The sequence below is a fragment of the Cuculus canorus genome, chromosome 1, assembly GCF_017976375.1.
Source record: "Cuculus canorus isolate bCucCan1 chromosome 1, bCucCan1.pri, whole genome shotgun sequence".
NCBI lineage: Eukaryota > Metazoa > Chordata > Aves > Cuculiformes > Cuculidae > Cuculus > Cuculus canorus.
The window spans coordinates 157,349,597-157,367,907 of record NC_071401.1 but is presented as its reverse complement, the minus strand read 5'-3'; the positions used below and the strand labels follow the sequence as shown (position 1 = coordinate 157,367,907).

The 18,311-nt window shown below is 50.5% G+C and overlaps 8 protein-coding genes across 8 annotated transcripts; 4 read left to right on the top strand and 4 right to left on the bottom strand.

Moving 5' to 3' along the window:
• The first annotated feature begins 3,552 nt into the window (after positions 1 to 3,552).
• LOC104057280 (histone H1.10) lies at positions 3,553 to 5,391 on the top strand. The gene has a single exon (XM_009558615.2). The coding sequence runs from the start codon at positions 4,720 to 4,722 to the stop codon at positions 5,386 to 5,388; it is 669 nt and encodes a 222-aa protein (XP_009556910.2). The 5' UTR covers positions 3,553 to 4,719; the 3' UTR covers positions 5,389 to 5,391.
• Positions 5,392 to 5,925: 534 nt separating this feature from the next.
• On the bottom strand, positions 5,926 to 6,453 carry LOC104057281 (histone H2A-IV). Its single transcript, XM_009558616.2, has one exon. The coding sequence runs from the start codon at positions 6,316 to 6,318 to the stop codon at positions 5,929 to 5,931; it is 390 nt and encodes a 129-aa protein (XP_009556911.2). The 5' UTR covers positions 6,319 to 6,453; the 3' UTR covers positions 5,926 to 5,928.
• A 4-nt stretch (positions 6,454 to 6,457) lies between these two features.
• Positions 6,458 to 7,190, top strand: LOC128852841 (histone H2B 1/2/3/4/6-like). Its single transcript, XM_054072531.1, has one exon. The coding sequence runs from the start codon at positions 6,458 to 6,460 to the stop codon at positions 7,043 to 7,045; it is 588 nt and encodes a 195-aa protein (XP_053928506.1). The 3' UTR covers positions 7,046 to 7,190.
• Positions 7,191 to 7,192: 2 nt separating this feature from the next.
• LOC128852908 (histone H3) lies at positions 7,193 to 9,078 on the top strand. The gene has a single exon (XM_054073237.1). The coding sequence runs from the start codon at positions 8,534 to 8,536 to the stop codon at positions 8,942 to 8,944; it is 411 nt and encodes a 136-aa protein (XP_053929212.1). The 5' UTR covers positions 7,193 to 8,533; the 3' UTR covers positions 8,945 to 9,078.
• Positions 9,079 to 9,177: 99 nt separating this feature from the next.
• Positions 9,178 to 11,074, bottom strand: LOC128852918 (histone H3). The gene has a single exon (XM_054073343.1). The coding sequence runs from the start codon at positions 9,733 to 9,735 to the stop codon at positions 9,325 to 9,327; it is 411 nt and encodes a 136-aa protein (XP_053929318.1). The 5' UTR covers positions 9,736 to 11,074; the 3' UTR covers positions 9,178 to 9,324.
• Positions 11,075 to 11,080: 6 nt separating this feature from the next.
• LOC104057273 (histone H2B 1/2/3/4/6) lies at positions 11,081 to 11,675 on the bottom strand. Its single transcript, XM_009558608.2, has one exon. The coding sequence runs from the start codon at positions 11,610 to 11,612 to the stop codon at positions 11,232 to 11,234; it is 381 nt and encodes a 126-aa protein (XP_009556903.2). The 5' UTR covers positions 11,613 to 11,675; the 3' UTR covers positions 11,081 to 11,231.
• Positions 11,676 to 11,784: 109 nt separating this feature from the next.
• LOC128853001 (histone H2A-IV) lies at positions 11,785 to 12,486 on the top strand. The gene has a single exon (XM_054074167.1). It carries the CDS (start codon positions 11,957 to 11,959, stop codon positions 12,344 to 12,346), a length of 390 nt encoding a protein of 129 aa, XP_053930142.1. The 5' UTR covers positions 11,785 to 11,956; the 3' UTR covers positions 12,347 to 12,486.
• Positions 12,487 to 12,895: 409 nt separating this feature from the next.
• On the bottom strand, positions 12,896 to 13,611 carry LOC128852741 (histone H1.10-like). The gene has a single exon (XM_054072108.1). It carries the CDS (start codon positions 13,573 to 13,575, stop codon positions 12,898 to 12,900), a length of 678 nt encoding a protein of 225 aa, XP_053928083.1. The 5' UTR covers positions 13,576 to 13,611; the 3' UTR covers positions 12,896 to 12,897.
• Between the last annotated feature and the right edge of the window lie 4,700 nt (positions 13,612 to 18,311).

Sequence of the window (18,311 nt, the reverse complement as noted above, 5' to 3'; positions counted from 1 at the left end):
TCAGCAGCACAGGCATGAGGAAGGGCTACTTGCATGAGAAAATATTGAAGATATTGTGCAGCCTGAGGCAGTGCAAGCTGAGAAACATGCTAATGGGACTTTGCAGCAACAAACTTAATGCATGACCTTGATTACCCTGTTTGAAATATGCATACCTGTGCAGCAATCCTGTGTCCTCAGCTGCATCCATGAGATGGATGCCTCCATACATCCTCATAAGCAAACAGTAAAATTCCAGCACAGTCACAGTTCACTTGATGGGATGAATCTCAAGACTGCAGTGCTGCAACTGACAGCTATAAACTGTTCAGAAGGGATAGGCAAGGAAGAGGGACAGGAGTTGTCATCTATGCAAAAAAAACCCGGTTTGATTGCACAAAGTTGCATTTGAAAACCAATGATGAACACTTGAGAGCTTATGGATAAAAACTAGAGGCCAAGCTGACAGAGGAAACCTCGTGGCTGGTATTCAACTGCAGGCCGCTCAGTCAAGGAGAAGGTGTTGAGAAAGCGTTCTTTCTACAGCTACAGGAAGCATTATGCTTGCAGGCACTGATCCTGCTGAGGCCTTTTAACTGACTGCTGGAAAAGCAGCACAGCAGACTGTAAGCCATCCAGGAGGGTCCTGGAGCATGTTGAGGACAATTTTTTTAATGCAGGTGAAAGACAGCCCAATCAGAGGAGAAACACTACTGGATCTCTTGTCACCAACGCAAATAAACTCGTTAAAAGGGACAAGACTGGTGGGAGCCTGGGCTGCAGCCTGGGCCCAGGCCCGTCACAAACATGAAGGATATGGGCCAGGCAAAATGTCAAGGCGAGACCCTGAATTTTAGTAGAGCAAATTTTCAGTTGTTTGGTGAACTAGTGGATAGGACCTCCTGGCAAACTCCCCTCAGGGCCAAAGGAGCAGAACAGGGCAGATAGTTATTTAAGGACTCTTTTCTTGATTCCAATGTGTAAGAAAGCAGGCTAGGAAGGCAGGAGAACAATATGGCCGAGTCAAGACCTTCTGGCTGAACTGAAACATAATAAGGATATCTACAGGCGTAGGAAACAGGGACATAGAATCCTGGAAATAATATGAGTATTCTGTTACAGTTGTGTAGCCATGAAATCAGGAAAGCTAAGGCACAGTTTTGCAAGGGATTTGAAGAATAATAAGAAGGGCTTCTGCATGTTCATTGATCAGAAAAGGAAGACTAAAGTAAATGTACCCTCCCTTATATATGACAGAAGATCTAGTGACAACTGACACGGAGAAAGATGAGTTACTTAACAGTTCTTTTGCCTCAGTTTTCACTGGTAATCTCTCTTCCCACATCTCTTAAGTCCCTGAACCTCAAGACAGCTTCAACAAGAAAGTGATAGACAAGAGGTATAGATTTGTGGGATGGACTGTTGGATAAGGGATGGATGGTCACATCCAGAGTTACAGTCAATGGCTCAAAGTACAAAGGGAAACCAGTAATGAGTGGTGTCCCTCAAGGGTCTGTGCTGTGCCCAATATTGTTTAGTATCTTTATCAGTGACATAGATAGTTGAGATTGAGTGCACTCTCAGCAAGTCTGTGGATAACACTAAGCTGAGTGATGCAGTTCATACACTAGAGGGAAGGTATTCCATCCAGAGGGACTTTGACAGAATTGATGTGTAGGTCCATATGAACCTCATGTTTAACAAGGCAAGCACAAGGTCCTGCACCTGGGTCGGGGCAATCCCCAATATCAGTACAGATCAGGGGATAAACTGATTGAGAGAAACCCTGCAGAGGACTTGGAGATGCAGGTGGATAAAAAATTGGACATGAGACTGCAACGTGTGCTTGCAGCCCAGAAATTGAATGCTGTCATAGGCTGCATAAAAGGAAGCATGCCCAGCAGGTTGAGGTAGGTGATTCTCCTCTTCTACTTCACTATTCCCAGCACAAGAAAGACATAGACCTGTTAGACCCTGTCCAGAGGAGGGCCACAAAAGTGATCAGAGGACAAAACACATCTGCTATGAAGAAAGGCTGAGAGAGTTGCGGTTGTTCAACTCGGAGAAGAGAAGGCTGTGGCGAGACCATATTGCAGGCTTTCAATACATAAAGAGGACTTACAAGAAAGAGGGAGAGAGACTTTTTATGAAGGCCTGCAGTGACAGGACAAGGGGCAGTGGTTTTAAACTGAAAGAGCGTAGACTTACGTTGGTTCTTAAAGAAGAAATTTTTCATTATGAAGGTGGTGTGACACCAGAGAAGTTTGGAATTTTTCTAGTTTAGGTAGGATGGGACTTCAAGCAATCTTGTCTAATGGAAGCTGTTCCTTCCCACAACAAGGACGCGGGTCTAGATAATCTGTGAAGGTCTTTTCCAACCCACACCATTCTATTATTCTATAGGGAACTAAGTTATACAGGCTCAAAAGAAGGACCTTCATGAAAGTACTTATCCAATATCAGAGTAGGAGGAAAATGAGCCCATGTATTTCTGACTGAAGTTCTGAAAAATCTGTGTAACATCCAAGCATATCATTCCACTGTGAGCATTACCTTCTACTTTTTGTATTTTAATAAATGCTCTGTTTGCTGGACTTTTTTTTTTTCCAGAAAAAAAAATAGGAGACAGAAGTAATTCTGTCTTTTACTAAGTACATTATGGTATGAAGTTTCATATCAGAAAAAGAAAGGTTAAGATCTTTTTTCTTTAAGATAATATCTGGAACAAGTAATTAACTTTTTTTTATATGAAGTTGCCTATTAAAGTAAAGGAATTAAAAGGCACTTACAAAATTACTTCCTCCTTTCTCTCCCCCATCTGATAACATTTACAAGGTCTCCTTCCTTTTCTTTCTTTGCTGAGCCTAAAAGTAACTGTCTATGATTGAAAAGAAACCCCAAATTTGAAAGTATAGATATGTTGTCAAAATTTGGGGGACCACAGAAATGAGATTTTAAGAAAGCATGTAGGCTGCTTCAGGACGGTGCAGCTACATCAGGTGTTTGGAAGAAGGATAGAGGCCCAGCCAAGCCTAGGAAAATGCAATTGCAAAGGATCAAAAGAATTTAGAGGTAAAGCTACTAGTGGATGGATTCTGATATGAGTGAACAGAATGGAGTAAGATACAGAATTTGAAGGAAATATCTATGCTGCAGAAATTTCTCCTCATTAGTATGTGTCCTTCCCAATACATTCACTCCCACGACAGTGTAGTTCTCAACCCATAATCCACAGTGGTGTCAGCGGGAGAAACCAACATGAAATACAGCATCAGTACAGCTGTTGGCTCAAAATCCACATGGATCTCCTGTTTTAATAATCCCACATATGGTGTTATTCTTCTGTTTGTCTTCTCTAGACACAAGCCCCTCTGAAACGCTAACAAATCTCTTGGCAGGTTCTCACACTTAAGGTGCACCCTAGTCATGATAAACCAACCCCACTGACAAACTCTCTAAATCTGACCCTGCCCCCCCATCGCCTTAACTCCACAAGAAAATGTGTGATCTTTCATTATCAAAAAAAAAGCTAAAGAAGCCATTTTCAACTACACAATGTAATCACAAGCGTCTCTTATTCTTTGCAACATCATAGTTTTGACATTCCTCTATCCAACTCATACCAATGAAAAATCATTTGATGTGTATTCAGCTTATCTCATACATTGGAACAAGTTGTGCCTTACTTTATCTCGGCAGCTTTGAAGACACAATTATTTGGTGAATCCATTTGATTTATATAATTTTATTAAGGAAATACCTGAAGCTCTTCCTCTGTTTTTCCTAAAGAAAACATCTGCACAATACTTTTTTTCCTTTTTGCACAACTGCTGACTCTGGCTGACACAATGCCTGAAGTAAAGTGTAAAATTAGACACAAAAATGAACTGTCTTAAAATAAGAAAACACAAATGAATTACTTGTTGTGCTGAATCAAAAGAAGCATTTTGGAGGAAAAAAATGGAATATAGTTTGTCAATATATTAGTACAAGGATGCAGAATACTGAGGGAAACTGTGAAAGAACATCCCTGGTTTTATGAGATGTTGAATGCACCTCCTGATTTAAGAGACTTGTTTTTCACATTGACTTCTCTAGTGAAAACGATCTTTCTTTAACTTTTTATTAGCTCCGAGTAAAGTTAAATAAGGTACTACTGCAAAAGGTTTCATTAGTTTTTGGGAGATGAAGCCGTGTTATAGGCAACAACTCTTAACACAGACAGAGAGCTGAGCGGCTACTTTGTGTTACCTGCTTCTTTTCAAAGCTAATTTGCGCTAAAAAACCGCCTCAACATTTCTTCCATTTTGCACCACCTCGATAAAAACCGCCTCAGGACCATGAATCCGCTGTCACTGTGACAGATCTGGCAGAAGCAAAGTTTTAATTCAAAAAGAAAAATAAAAATCTCACCGTCTAGCTCTGCGTGCAACACCCAAAGTAAGGGATAATCGTCTTGCCTGAAACTCATTCTAACGCTCCGCTAAAGGAAACACCGAAAGGTAAAAGTATCTTCTCTCCCTAGCAACGTCGCTAAGAAATGGGGCGCCGCGACCACGGTTTTTTTACGAAAAACACACTTTTTTCAGGAGGAAGAAACACAACCAGAACGGCAGAGCTCCGCACGACTGCGGGGCGGGGAGGGCTCGACAACCAACCAATCAGCGCCCGCCGCGCTGCTATAAAAGCGGCGCCGCTGCGAGTACTGCAGCCATTGCGGTTTAGTGTGTGCTCGTAGGTATGTCGGAGACAGCTCCTGCTCCCGCTGCCGAGGCAGCGCCCGCCGCCCCGGCCCCTGCTGCCAAGGCCGCCGCCAAGAAGCCGAAGAAGGCGGCGGGCGGCTCCAAAGCCCGCAAGCCCGCCGGTCCCAGCGTCACCGAGCTGATCACCAAGGCCGTGTCCGCCTCCAAGGAGCGCAAGGGGCTCTCCCTCGCCGCGCTCAAGAAGGCGCTGGCCGCCGGCGGCTACGATGTGGAGAAGAACAACAGCCGCATCAAGCTGGGCCTCAAGAGCCTTGTCAGCAAGGGCACCCTGGTGCAGACCAAGGGCACCGGCGCCTCCGGTTCTTTCCGCCTCAACAAGAAGCCTGGCGAAGTGAAGGAAAAAGCTCCCAAGAAGCGCACGGCTGTGGCCAAGCCCAAGAAGCCGGCAGCTAAGAAACCTGCCAGTGCCGCTAAGAAGCCCAAGAAAGCGGTGACAGCCAAGAAGAGCCCCAAGAAAGCCAAGAAGCCGGCAGCTGCTGTCAAGAAAGTAGCTAAGAGCCCCAAGAAGGCGACTAAGGCTGCTAAACCCAAAAAGGCAGCAGCCAAGAGCCCGGCCAAGGCAAAGGCGGTGAAGCCCAAAGCAGGCAAGCCCAAGGTAGTCAAGCCCAAAGCCAAGGCAAAGAAGGCAGCGCCCAAGAAAAAGTAGGCTCCTGTGGAAGGAAACTTCTGCTCTGCTCTTAAACCCAACGGCTCTTTTCAGAGCCACTCACGTTTTCTTTAAAGGGCTGGAACGCTAAGGAAAAGCTTCTGTTGTGTTCTCTGTGTTGTAGGCAAATTCTGGAAGTGGCTTTTACAGCTTTTAGATCTACCTGATAGAGCAAGACTCGGAGGTTTTTTAATAACCCTTCCTGTATCCATGGGAGCGACTACGAGAGGGGGAGGAGAGGCAGGGATAGTGTTTGCCTGCTGACGTATCAGTCACAGCTAAGATACGGTGGGGTAAAGTAAAAAAATTTTTTCCCCATTCTAAGATGCAAATCAAGGATAACTTCACATTTGGAGATTACAATTGAGTCACATAATTTTCCATAATGATAAAACACTAGCATTGCCGTATTCTAAATACTTCAAAGCACAATTAAAGCAATTCAGCTCTTCAGTGATCTAGTGGGTGGCTCTGAAAAGAGCCTTTGGGTTCTTCCAAAAGAAAAAAAAATAAAGCTTCCCGAGTGCTGTCCTTTGGCGTTCACTTGGCTTTAGCCTTGTGGCTGTCGGTCTTCTTGGGCAGCAGCACGGCCTGGATGTTGGGCAGCACCCCACCCTGCGCGATCGTCACCTTGCCCAGCAGCTTGTTGAGCTCCTCGTCGTTGCGGATGGCGAGCTGCAGGTGGCGGGGGATAATGCGCGTCTTCTTGTTGTCGCGGGCCGCGTTGCCCGCCAGCTCCAGGATCTCGGCCGTCAGGTACTCCAGCACGGCCGCCAGGTACACCGGGGCGCCGGCGCCCACCCGCTCCGCGTAGTTGCCCTTGCGCAGCAGCCGGTGCACGCGGCCCACGGGGAACTGCAGCCCGGCCCGCGACGAGCGCGACTTGGCCTTGGCCCGCGCCTTCCCGCCCTGCTTCCCGCGACCGGACATCACAGCCACTCAACAAACACAGCAGCGCCACAAAAAGACCTGCTCCCCGCGGCCCCCGCCCGCCCCTTTATATAGAACTCGGGCGGAGCGGCGGCGCCTGCTGCGATTGGGTGGGAGGGAGACGGTCTCTCGGCAGCCAATGGGAACGCGAATCGAGAGGCGCCCAATGGCAGAGCTCGGGGCGTTGGGACGCCCTGAAGGACAACGTCCAACCAATCGCGGTGCGACGCTCTCGAGCCGCTGCTTTGCACAGCGCCGCTATATAAGGAGCTCTCGCAGGCGGTGCCGTTACCCGCTGTTCTATCGGCGTTGTCTGTTGGTGAGTGAGAGACGTGCGTTTGCTGCGATGCCTGAGCCGGCCAAGTCCGCTCCTGCGCCCAAGAAGGGCTCCAAGAAGGCGGTGACTAAGACGCAGAAGAAAGGCGACAAGAAGCGCAAGAGGAGCCGCAAGGAGAGCTACTCCATCTACGTGTACAAGGTGCTGAAGCAGGTGCACCCCGACACGGGCATCTCGTCCAAGGCCATGGGCATCATGAATTCCTTTGTCAACGACATCTTCGAGCGCATCGCCGGCGAGGCGTCGCGCCTGGCGCACTACAACAAGCGCTCCACCATCACCTCGCGGGAGATCCAGACGGCCGTGCGGCTGCTGCTGCCCGGCGAGCTGGCCAAGCATGCTGTCTCCGAGGGCACCAAGGCTGTCACCAAGTACACCAGCTCCAAGTAAGCTGCTTCTGCATCCTGTACCAGACCTAATTAACCCAAAGGCTCTTTTCAGAGCCACCCACCTTCTCAGAAAAAGAGCTGATGTTTTAGTCACTTGTTTTGAGCTGTCCCAGGTAATTCTCACAAAAAAACAGCTGCTTGCTCTAGTGTGAAAGCACTGTCAGGAACTCTTGAAATGCCTACTAGTCACAAACTGTATTATGCATCTCTCTTATTGGAGCAGAGGATGCTACAAATGCACAAAAACTGCCCAGGCTGGGACCCCACTGAAATTTTGTGTCTGCTTTGGGGGAGTGCCTAGTAACAAGTAATGTTGGGGTTCTCTTGACGTGCCTGCAACAAGGTATTCTGGATAAGGGAGCTTTGCCTGGCCTTTCCTTGGGAAACGCTCGAGCAAAATGGGGATACATCGAAAGCACAGACAGTTCAAGAAAACTGTGGGGTTTTTTTCAGCAGAAAGCTCCAGGCTGCATACACAGTCCACCGCAATTCGCAGGAGAGCAAACAGGAGCGCTACTCGGCGTCCTCGGCATCTAACCGCTAAATCGTGTGTCCTAGCAGGTGGGGTCCCGAGCACGGCGTACGGTCCAGTGGTCTTCCTCGGCTCTCGCCCGCTTCTCCTTCCACCCTTTACGATCTCCCGCGTCCCGTAAACCTCGCAGCCGAACGGCCCGCGGGAGCAAGGAGCGGGCGGGAGCAAGGGGAGCCGCGCGGCTGCCAGCTCGGTCCGACCTGAGTGAGGACTGCACGGAGCTCCCCAAGCAGGAGGGCCCGACGCGTACAGCTCCCGACAAGGCGCTGATTGGCCGCGGTGGCGCTCGCGGCTCGGAGCCCCTCCCCGCTGCAGCAAGGCGCGTTCCGCCGAATTGAGCCGAGCCTTAAACCGTGGCGGGACGGCAGGCGGGAAACGTTCGCCTTACGCGAAACGCCGGCTGCCGGCTTCGCCTGCAGCGTTCTTGCCGCGGTCCCGAACCGAACGCCGTTACTAAGTGGGGGAAAGAGCGAGCATTCGGCAGAAACGAAGGCTGCCGTATGAAGGCGCCTTTAGCAACAGTTTCGATGAGGGGGTGGAGAGTCGGTGGAAGAGGGAGCGCGCTGTGGAGTGGCCGAATCCGAAACCTGGGTGGCGGGATCCTGCTACAGCGGTCACACGCGGTGATTCCTGTCACCCTCGCCCCTGCCGCCTACATCGCTTTTCGTGGAGACGTTTGAAGCAATTACGAATTAGACAGCGAGGGAGGGGGAAAGGGAGGGCCGTTTCGGTGGCGGCTCTGGAGACGGAAGGGGCGGGGTAAGAAAGGGCGGGTTTCCCGTCAGCGAGGCGCGGGCTTTTCGAATGCTCGCGTCGGCCAATGTCAGCCGTCCTCGCACGGACAGCCAATCGTCAGAGGGCTCGGGGCTATAAATCCCACCGCAGCGGAGTCGCTGCCACTGCTCTGTCGGTGTTGATTCGGTGTCAGTACTTGTGAGTAGGGTTCCTTCGGGTGGGATGGCGCGTACGAAGCAGACCGCGCGTAAGTCGACGGGCGGGAAGGCGCCCCGCAAGCAGCTGGCCACCAAGGCGGCCCGCAAGAGCGCGCCGGCCACGGGCGGCGTCAAGAAGCCGCACCGCTACCGGCCCGGCACGGTGGCGCTGCGCGAGATCCGCCGCTACCAGAAGTCCACGGAGCTGCTGATCCGCAAGCTGCCCTTCCAGCGCCTGGTGCGCGAGATCGCGCAGGACTTCAAGACCGACCTGCGCTTCCAGAGCTCGGCCGTCATGGCGCTGCAGGAGGCGAGCGAGGCCTACCTGGTGGGGCTCTTCGAGGACACCAACCTGTGCGCCATCCACGCCAAGCGCGTCACCATCATGCCCAAGGACATCCAGCTGGCCCGACGCATCCGCGGAGAGCGTGCCTGAGGCTCCTGCCTTCTTCCTGCCCAACCCAAAGGCTCTTTTAAGAGCCACCACATACACAATAAAAGGAGCTGTAATGCTTGATATTTTTAAATTACGTATTTGTATTCTGTCACGTAAAACAAAACAGCAGTAAAAAAAACTCTACTACTAATCAGTATCCTAATACTGGCATCACCTGATTCTGATTCTTCTCGGTATTATTGTTGCAATTTTACACTACATACAACACGAAGTACAACAACAACCACTTGCTAAAAACATGAAAATTAAAAGTTTACAGCTCTTTTTATTGATAACGTGGCGGCTCTTAAAAGAGCCTTTGGGTCTTTGTGGGCTGCCTCGGTGCCTGGTGGAACCGGGGAAGATCTGCAGCAGGAGCCTCAGGCACGCTCTCCACGGATGCGTCGGGCCAGCTGGATGTCCTTGGGCATGATGGTGACGCGCTTGGCGTGGATGGCGCACAGGTTGGTGTCCTCGAAGAGCCCCACCAGGTAGGCTTCGCTCGCCTCCTGCAGCGCCATGACGGCCGAGCTCTGGAAGCGCAGGTCGGTCTTGAAGTCCTGCGCGATCTCGCGCACCAGGCGCTGGAAGGGCAGCTTGCGGATCAGCAGCTCCGTGGACTTCTGGTAACGGCGGATCTCGCGCAGCGCCACCGTGCCGGGGCGGTAGCGGTGCGGCTTCTTGACGCCGCCCGTGGCCGGCGCGCTCTTGCGGGCCGCCTTGGTGGCCAGCTGCTTGCGGGGCGCCTTCCCGCCCGTCGACTTACGCGCGGTCTGCTTCGTACGCGCCATCCCACCCGAAGGAACCCTACTCACAAGTACTGACACCGAATCAACACCGACAGAGCAGTGGCAGCGACTCCGCTGCGGTGGGATTTATAGCCCCGAGCCCTCTGACGATTGGCTGTCCGTGCGAGGACGGCTGACATTGGCCGACGCGAGCATTCGAAAAGCCCGCGCCTCGCTGACGGGAAACCCGCCCTTTCTTACCCCGCCCCTTCCTTCTCCAGAGCCGCTACCGAAACGGCTCTCCCTTTCCCCCTCCCTCGCTGTCTAAGTCGTAATTGCGTCAAATGTATCCACGAAAAGCGATGTAGGCGGCAGGGGCGAGGGTGACAGGAATCACCGCGTGTGACCGCTGTAGCAGGATCCCGCCACCCAGGTTTCGGATTCGGCCACTCCACAACGCGCTCCCTCTTCCAGCCCCGACCCACCCCCCCCCCCCCTCATCGAAACTGTTGCTAAAGGCGCCTTCATACGGCAGCCTTCGTTTCTGCCGAATGCTCGCTCTTTCCCCCACTTAGTAACGGCGTTCGGTTCGGGACCGCGGCAAGAACGCTGCAGGCGAAGCCGGCAGCCGGCGTTTCGCGTAAGGCGAACGTTTCCCGCCTGCCGTCCCGCCACGGTTTAAGGCTCGGCTCAATTCGGCGGAACGCGCCTTGCTGCAGCGGGGAAGGGCTCCGAGCTGCGAGCGCCACCGCGGCCAATCAGCGCCTTGTCGGGAGCTGTACGCGTCGGGCCCTCCTGCTTGGGGAGCTCCGTGCAGTCCTCACTCAGGTCGGACCGAGCTGGCAGCCGCGCGGCTCCCCTTGCTCCCGCCCGCTCCTTGCTCCCGCGGGCCGTTCGGCTGCGAGGTTTACGGGACGCGGGAGATCGTAAAGGGTGGAAGGAGAAGCGGGCGAGAGCCGAGGAAGACCACTGGACCGTACGCCGTGCTCGGGACCCCACCTTCTAGGACACACGATTTAGCGGTTAGATGCCGAGGACGCCGAGTAGCGCTCCCGTTTGCTCTCCTGCGAATTGCGGTGGACTGTGTATGCAGCCTGGAGCTTTCTGCTGAAAAAAACTCCACAGTTTTCTTGAACTGTCTGTGCTTTCGATGTATCCCCATTTTGCTCGAGCGTTTCCCAAGGAAAGGCCAGGCAAAGCTCCCTTATCCAGAATACCTTGTTGCAGGCACGTCAAGAGAACCCCAACATTACTTGTTATTAGGCACTCCCCCAAAGCAGACACAAAATTTCAGTGGGGTCCCAGCCTGGGCAGTTTTTGTGCATTTGTAGCATCCTCTGCTCCAATAAGAGAGATGCATAATACAGTTTGTGACTAGTAGGCATTTCAAGAGTTCCTGACAGTGCTTTCACACTAGAGCAAGCAGCTGTTTTTTTGTGAGAATTACCTGGGACAGCTCAAAACAAGTGACTAAAACATCAGCTCTTTTTCTGAGAAGGTGGGTGGCTCTGAAAAGAGCCTTTGGGTTAATTAGGTCTGGTACAGGATGCAGAAGCAGCTTACTTGGAGCTGGTGTACTTGGTGACAGCCTTGGTGCCCTCGGAGACAGCATGCTTGGCCAGCTCGCCGGGCAGCAGCAGCCGCACGGCCGTCTGGATCTCCCGCGAGGTGATGGTGGAGCGCTTGTTGTAGTGCGCCAGGCGCGACGCCTCGCCGGCGATGCGCTCGAAGATGTCGTTGACAAAGGAATTCATGATGCCCATGGCCTTGGACGAGATGCCCGTGTCGGGGTGCACCTGCTTCAGCACCTTGTACACGTAGATGGAGTAGCTCTCCTTGCGGCTCCTCTTGCGCTTCTTGTCGCCTTTCTTCTGCGTCTTGGTCACCGCCTTCTTGGAGCCCTTCTTGGGCGCAGGAGCGGACTTGGCCGGCTCAGGCATCGCAGCAAACGCACGTCTCTCACTCACCAACAGACAACGCTGACAACAGCGGGTAACAGCAACGCCTGCGAGAGCTCCTTATATAGCGGCGCCGTGCAAAGCAGCGGCTCGAGAGCGTCGCACCGCGATTGGTTGGACGTTGTCCTTCAGGGCGTCCCAACGCCCCGAGCTCTGCCATTGGGCGCCTCTCGATTCGCGTTCCCATTGGCTGCCGAGAGACCGTCTCCCTCCCACCCAATCGCAGCAGGCGCCGCCGCTCCGCCCGAGTTCTATATAAAGGGGCGGGCGGGGGCCGCGGGGAGCAGGTCTTTTTGTGGCGCTGCTGTGTTTGTTGAGTGGCTGCGATGTCTGGTCGCGGGAAGCAGGGCGGGAAGGCGCGGGCCAAGGCCAAGTCGCGCTCGTCGCGGGCCGGGCTGCAGTTCCCCGTGGGCCGCGTGCACCGGCTGCTGCGCAAGGGCAACTACGCGGAGCGGGTGGGCGCCGGCGCCCCGGTGTACCTGGCGGCCGTGCTGGAGTACCTGACGGCCGAGATCCTGGAGCTGGCGGGCAACGCGGCCCGCGACAACAAGAAGACGCGCATCATCCCCCGCCACCTGCAGCTCGCCATCCGCAACGACGAGGAGCTCAACAAGCTGCTGGGCAAGGTGACGATCGCGCAGGGTGGGGTGCTGCCCAACATCCAGGCCGTGCTGCTGCCCAAGAAGACCGACAGCCACAAGGCTAAAGCCAAGTGAACGCCAAAGGACAACACCTAGTAAACTTATTTTCTTTCAGAAAAACCCAAAGGCTCTTTTCAGAGCCACCAGAAATTCATAAAAAGTGCTTGAATTTCATTCATTTTATGTTAAAAAAATTCAGGGCACCTTTTGGGGTGGTCAGCCTTTACTGACAGGGAGAGCTCCGCAGTAGCTGGGGGCATAAAAGTCTCCTACAAAAGCACCACCCCCTCTCCTGGCCGCATGTAGCTTCCCTATCGCTCCTGGGGGGTGGGGCTGGGGCGGTACTGAGGAGTTCCCGAGAAGCTGCTTACTTAGCCCTGCAGCCAATCCCCGCGCCGTACGGGCTTTCTAAAGCCACTAGCGCGCTTTAGAGCAGATGAAGTCTGCTGCTCCCTTCTGCCACTCTCCGAACAGAAGAAAACGAAGCACCTTTGCCACCACTAGCGAAGACTCCCTTATTTTGCCTCCTTCGCCCCACATAGCTGGTAGCCAGTGTTTCAGCCCTTCTAAGAAAATGTGGGTGGCTCTGAAAAGAGCCGTTGGGTCTAAAAGCAGAGCAAGAAAGCCTACTTCTTCTTGGGCGCCGCCTTCTTTGCCTTGGCTGCTTTGGGCTTGGCTGCCTTGGGCTTGGCTGTTTTCGGCTTCACCGTCTTCGCCTTGGCCGGGCTCTTGGCTGCCGCCTTTTTAGGCTTAGCAGCCTTAGTCGCCTTCTTAGGGCTCTTAGCTACTTTCTTAACAGCAGCTGCCGGCTTCTTGGCTTTCTTGGGGCTCTTCTTGGCTGTCACCGTTTTCTTAGGCTTCTTGGCGGCGCTGGCAGGCTTTTTAGCTGCCGGCTTCTTGGGCTTGGCCGCGGCAGTACGCTTCTTGGGAGCTTTTTCCTTCACTTCACCGGGCTTCTTGCTGAGGCGGAAAGACCCAGACGCACCAATGCCCTTGGTCTGCACCAGGGTGCCCTTGCTGACAAGACTCTTGAGCCCCAGCTTGATGCGGCTGTTGTTCTTCTCCACATCGTAGCCGCCGGCGGCCAGCGCCTTCTTGAGCGCGGCGAGGGAGAGCCCCTTGCGCTCCTTGGAGGCGGACACGGCCTTGGTGATCAGCTCGGTGACGCTGGGGCCGGCGGGCTTGCGGGCTTTGGAGCCGCCCGCCGCCTTCTTCGGCTTCTTGGCGGCGGCCTTGGCGGCGGCGGCCTTGGCAGCAGGAGCCGGGGCGGCGGCAGGGGCGGCGGCAGGAGCGGTCTCCGACATCGCTCCTCACGGCAGCACTGGCTGGTGACGGCGGCGGCCGCGGCGCCCCTATTTATAGCAGCGCGGCGGGCGCTGATTGGTGCCACCGCCCCGCCCCGCCCTACAGCCGCCCGGCGGTGCGCTCTCCGGCTTGTGTTTCTTCTGAGATTAAAAAGTGTTTTTTTTCTACTTTACTTGTCCCGAAATTGCCTCTTTTCCACATCTGGGAGGTCGTGGAAATGTCTACTTTCGCCTATGGGTGTCGTGTCTCGAAAAGAATAGAATTCGGGTAGAAAGGAGACAATAAATCCCGGGTCCTGGAACCGAACAGACTTTGAGAGACCGAAAGTTTTGTTTTTCTTTGTAGGTTAGAAATTTTCCTTTAAAGTTAAGGAGAGGCAGGAAAGTCAGTGTTAATCTTCAGAGGGTTCTTTTCACATTAGGGAAGAAAGCAAATAGTTAGAATCTCACTCTTTAAAATAAAATGGTTTGAAAGAGAGTGAGGTAGCACAAGCTCCCACAAGCCGTGCCTCCGCCTCTGTTACTGAGGTTTATACCTCTGAGCACTGCGAAACACTCAGGGATATTTTTTCTTGTACAACCAAAGCTAAAGTTTCTGGAGGCTGTGTGTGAAATAATAGACAGCATACACTTATTTACCTCAGAACGGGCTACTTTCTCTGTAACTCTTCACTGTTAACATAGCAAAAGGCTCTCTAACATTAATGGAATAAATCGAGACATGAAGAACAAAGATGGAAAGATTTGTGTCAAATCACTGAGCTTCATGTGAGCCTCTGGCACGCAGAAACAGACCACACTCTAAATAAAGCACATAGTGTTATTTCTGTAAAATCTGTTGGTATGATTCAGTAACATGAGAAAAAATTGGCAGAGATCGAGTCTGCAAGAGCTGTGAAGGCACCATTTTATTCATATTTTGATGCAAAGCTAGGAAGAGAATTCACATTTTTTTTCTCACTGCTCTTTTGCCAGGTTACAGATCAAGGCACAGCAGCTTCTATACATAAAACCTTTGGCTGCAACACAAAGTGATGCAAAGCTCTTTATCCAGAAAGTGATGACTACTCTGTTAGCATGCAGACATCCTTATCAGCTATTACTTCACACATATTTCTGTATCTCCAGCAGGAGTTCCTTATTCATTTACTTCAAAGTTTAACAGCTATCAGCTGATTTAGCACCAACATATTGTTGCAATTGTACCTGATGTATACAACTTGCACAGTTTACATATGATGCTGATCAGATGATAACTTCACTGTTTCAACAAAATGCAAGATCTGCGAGTGGAAAAATACCACCTCACTCCTGTTTCTCATTCTACTACAGGGAATGCAAATGAACCTCTTTAAGATTTTGAGTGAACTTTCATCTTCAGTTAATTCATGAAGTCCCATTTGATCGAATTTCCTACAGGCAGTTATTCTTGTATATGTATGGTAAAAAAAAGACTTCAGGAAAATAAATATATTTTTATCTACCACTTATGTTTTCTTTCTAATTCTCCCTCACCACTCAGGTCTTCTAGTTGAGGAGTTCTCCCTGAAACAGGGAGGGCAAATAAGACAGAAAAATTCAGCATACCTGGATCTGGGCTTTCCAAGCTGTGTTGGAAGTAGGATGGCTTATAGAGCAATGTTCACTGGGGATTGTAAAAAGGTCAGGGAAGTTCATTGTAACAAATTTACTTCATGTAGTAATAGGAGACATAAAGAATTTAATAGTGAAATGATTAATGTCTCATAGAGTTTCCTGAAATAAGGTGAATGACTGTGTGTCTGTTCCATCCCATCTAGGTCTGCTAAAAGTGCTGATGTTCTTTAAAACCAAGAATTGCTACAGCGTCTGTGAGCTGAATCCTTTTATAGCCACCAACAGTTTTCACATTACCAGTGCCAGTACTGGCTTTGGGACAGAAGCCTTTCTACCTCACAGTGAAACAATTTCCCCCATTCTCTGCAACTCTTATTTTGCAGCAGTACCAGTGCAGCACAATAACACATTTTCCTCCAATCTGTAATTTGACGTTCTCAAGACTGTTTTCCCTAAACTCACATAGTCAGATGAAATACAACTGTATGTCTAAATCCAGTATAGCGGACATAACTACAACCTTAACATCTCCAGAGGAAATGCCTCTCAGTGTGTGCCAGAGGAATACTGCAGTGCATTGTTGTAACCCTCCACTTTTCAGGTTCTCTATCTCCATCAAATGTTAAATCGCCATTTTGCAATGTGAAGCTAGTTTTTCTAATTATTTTAAGTGCTCCTACTTAATTGATTTTCCACTTATGAGTTTACTCTATTATTGCCTTATTGTTAAGAAGACAACGTATTCTCATGACCATCTCACAAACAAGCAGTCAAGCCATGTGCGTTAGGGGAAGGATGCAGAAGTACCAGAGAAAAATCAAAGCGTACAAGGAGAGCTGAATACAGTGTCACCTCATTCGGCAGTGAATACACAAGACCATGATTTGTTCTTCCCCAAATACTGTCTGATTAGCGGCATGAAAAGCCTGAAGTTATGCACTTGAGGTCACTACTCTGGTCGTGATCAAGCTTAATTCAGATAAATGTAAATTGTACGCATTTCCCTAGAATGCAGACACAAAAAAGGAACAGATAGGCAGAACATTTGCTGGGAGAGATTCTTCCTCCCTCTTATGCATTTGTCATCACAATTACAGCAAGCTTCACTGCCTCACCTTGGAAGAGGTGACCCTCAAGAACAATAGGACCTCAGTGGTATTCCATGCTGTTGGTCTCTTCATGGCCTGTCAGTGTAGACAGAGGTATCTGGTAGAGCAATGAAGAAACGCCAGCAAATCCTACAGAACATTTTTGCTGGTGCTACCACTGTAATCTAGCTCAGACTGTAGGGCTGGATCTGAAAGATTCTTTAGAGCACATTCCTCAGAATGAAAAGTTGAGATTATTATAAGCAGTAACATATGCCTACTAAATTGAAAAAATATATAGTAATCCAAACCAAATTTTATGTCTGCAAGACAACAAATAATTTTTGCAAGGCTAGAGTTATTAGTTACATTTATTGCGTGTCTCTTTTCTGATACTTATCCTGGCACTAGATGACAACACCTAATGGCCACGATAGATGATACAACAAGTCCTAGAAAGAGCACTTTGCAGACCAGGTCAGTGGTCAGCTGTTTGTACACATACTGAGGATAATTCTTCCTGAGCCATTTGTTCCTTTTCCTCCCCTTCTTTATAACTTTTCCACATGGGTATCTAATTGCACTGCATTTATTTGTTTCACATTGCCACACCTTTCCCAAACATGTAAAGCCCATGTCTGTTTTGGAGATGGAAGAACTGAGAGTCACTTATCCATTTCTTAAAAATGCAGTTACTTGGATCCTCCAATTTTTGTCTGGTTCAGATTTTCCACCCTTCTCACACTGAGACCCAGCTATATGTGTTAACTCACGATCTCCTGTGAACAGAATAACAATTCATCTAATTCCACAGGGAAGAAACTAAAACGTGTTCAAAACAAAATTAATTTATCTGGTCATTTTAACTTTTAATTTGTTACAAGCCTCAGCTCCCTCTCGCACACACACATGCCAGGGTAGGCTATCAGTCCACAGGTAAGATCAGAATCAGGCCAGTCAGGGTCAGACATAGCCCCGGCCCTGGGCATTGGATGCTTCCTAGTGCAGTGGGGCCATGGCCAGGCAGGAATCTGGGGAATTGGACACTAGACCTGTTGCATCATGGCAGGGGCTTGGTGGTCCCAGAGGGGCTGAAATGCTGTCCTGGGACCTGGGCGGGGTGGGAGGAGCTTCAGGAGGTGCCGAGCAGGGACAGGCAGGCTCTCTTCAGTGTAGCTGGGACTATAAAAGGCTCTCAAAGCTACAGCTTCAGCATCCCTCTAGGTCCAGACAAGAAAGAGCTATTTTGGCCAAGTTGCATTGAATGTAGTTACCAGTTCTAGGTTCAAGACAGCTGAGAACAACAGTTCCTGCACCTCAGTTTAGTGATTCCCAACTCCTTTGTCATCAAACACATCAAAATGTGGGAACAGCTTGGCTGACCTTGTATAGGGCCAACATAGGTCTGTTTCAGTTCAATTTGAACCACCCTTTCACCTTCATTTCATTGACTCTTACAAGGAAGAATCTCAAGAGATTCTGAACTAGCAGCAGCCAGTTTCGGTTGCCAAATTGTCCTTCTAGATAATAGCATTTCCACCCACTTCAGCACGGTCTCAAAACCCAAAAGGGGCTAGTAGAAAGAGCCATTTGTTCCACGTTTTAGCTGCTATTTGGAGGAAATGCTGACCCACAGGTTTGGTCTGGGTGGCAAAGTACAAATTTCCTTACTAAATGCCGGTGGGAACTTCCGTCCTTTCCCATTCCACTCTGAACCATGACATGTCATAGGTGTGCCTCAGGTAGTTTGATTTCCTCTAATGCAACTGGTCTCAAATTTCTGTCTGGCTTGCAGTCACCGGGGCTCACCTACTCCCCATTGGTGCCCACCCTGGCCAAAGAGAGGGTAACTGCCTTTACCTGCTATCAGCAGCTAAACATATTAGCTGTTCCCTGATTAATATTGACATTTAAGAGCTGCCTTCTGGATCTGTTTCAATTCTTGAGTGCTGCACCCCACATTTTGGGAAAAGATCTGCTTGCAGAAGAGCACTCACTGCGTTTAGGCACCCCTACAGCCTCGATGGAAAGATCCTGCATTACTGTCTTTGT

Coding starts and splice junctions, on each gene's coding strand:
- LOC128852841 (XM_054072531.1), top strand. CDS start 6,458: ATGGGAACGCGAATCGAGAGGCGCCCAATGGCAGAGCTCGGGGCGTTG.
- LOC128852908 (XM_054073237.1), top strand. CDS start 8,534: ATGGCGCGTACGAAGCAGACCGCGCGTAAGTCGACGGGCGGGAAGGCG.
- LOC128853001 (XM_054074167.1), top strand. CDS start 11,957: ATGTCTGGTCGCGGGAAGCAGGGCGGGAAGGCGCGGGCCAAGGCCAAG.
- LOC128852918 (XM_054073343.1), bottom strand. CDS start 9,735: ATGGCGCGTACGAAGCAGACCGCGCGTAAGTCGACGGGCGGGAAGGCG.
- LOC104057280 (XM_009558615.2), top strand. CDS start 4,720: ATGTCGGAGACAGCTCCTGCTCCCGCTGCCGAGGCAGCGCCCGCCGCC.
- LOC128852741 (XM_054072108.1), bottom strand. CDS start 13,575: ATGTCGGAGACCGCTCCTGCCGCCGCCCCTGCCGCCGCCCCGGCTCCT.
- LOC104057273 (XM_009558608.2), bottom strand. CDS start 11,612: ATGCCTGAGCCGGCCAAGTCCGCTCCTGCGCCCAAGAAGGGCTCCAAG.
- LOC104057281 (XM_009558616.2), bottom strand. CDS start 6,318: ATGTCCGGTCGCGGGAAGCAGGGCGGGAAGGCGCGGGCCAAGGCCAAG.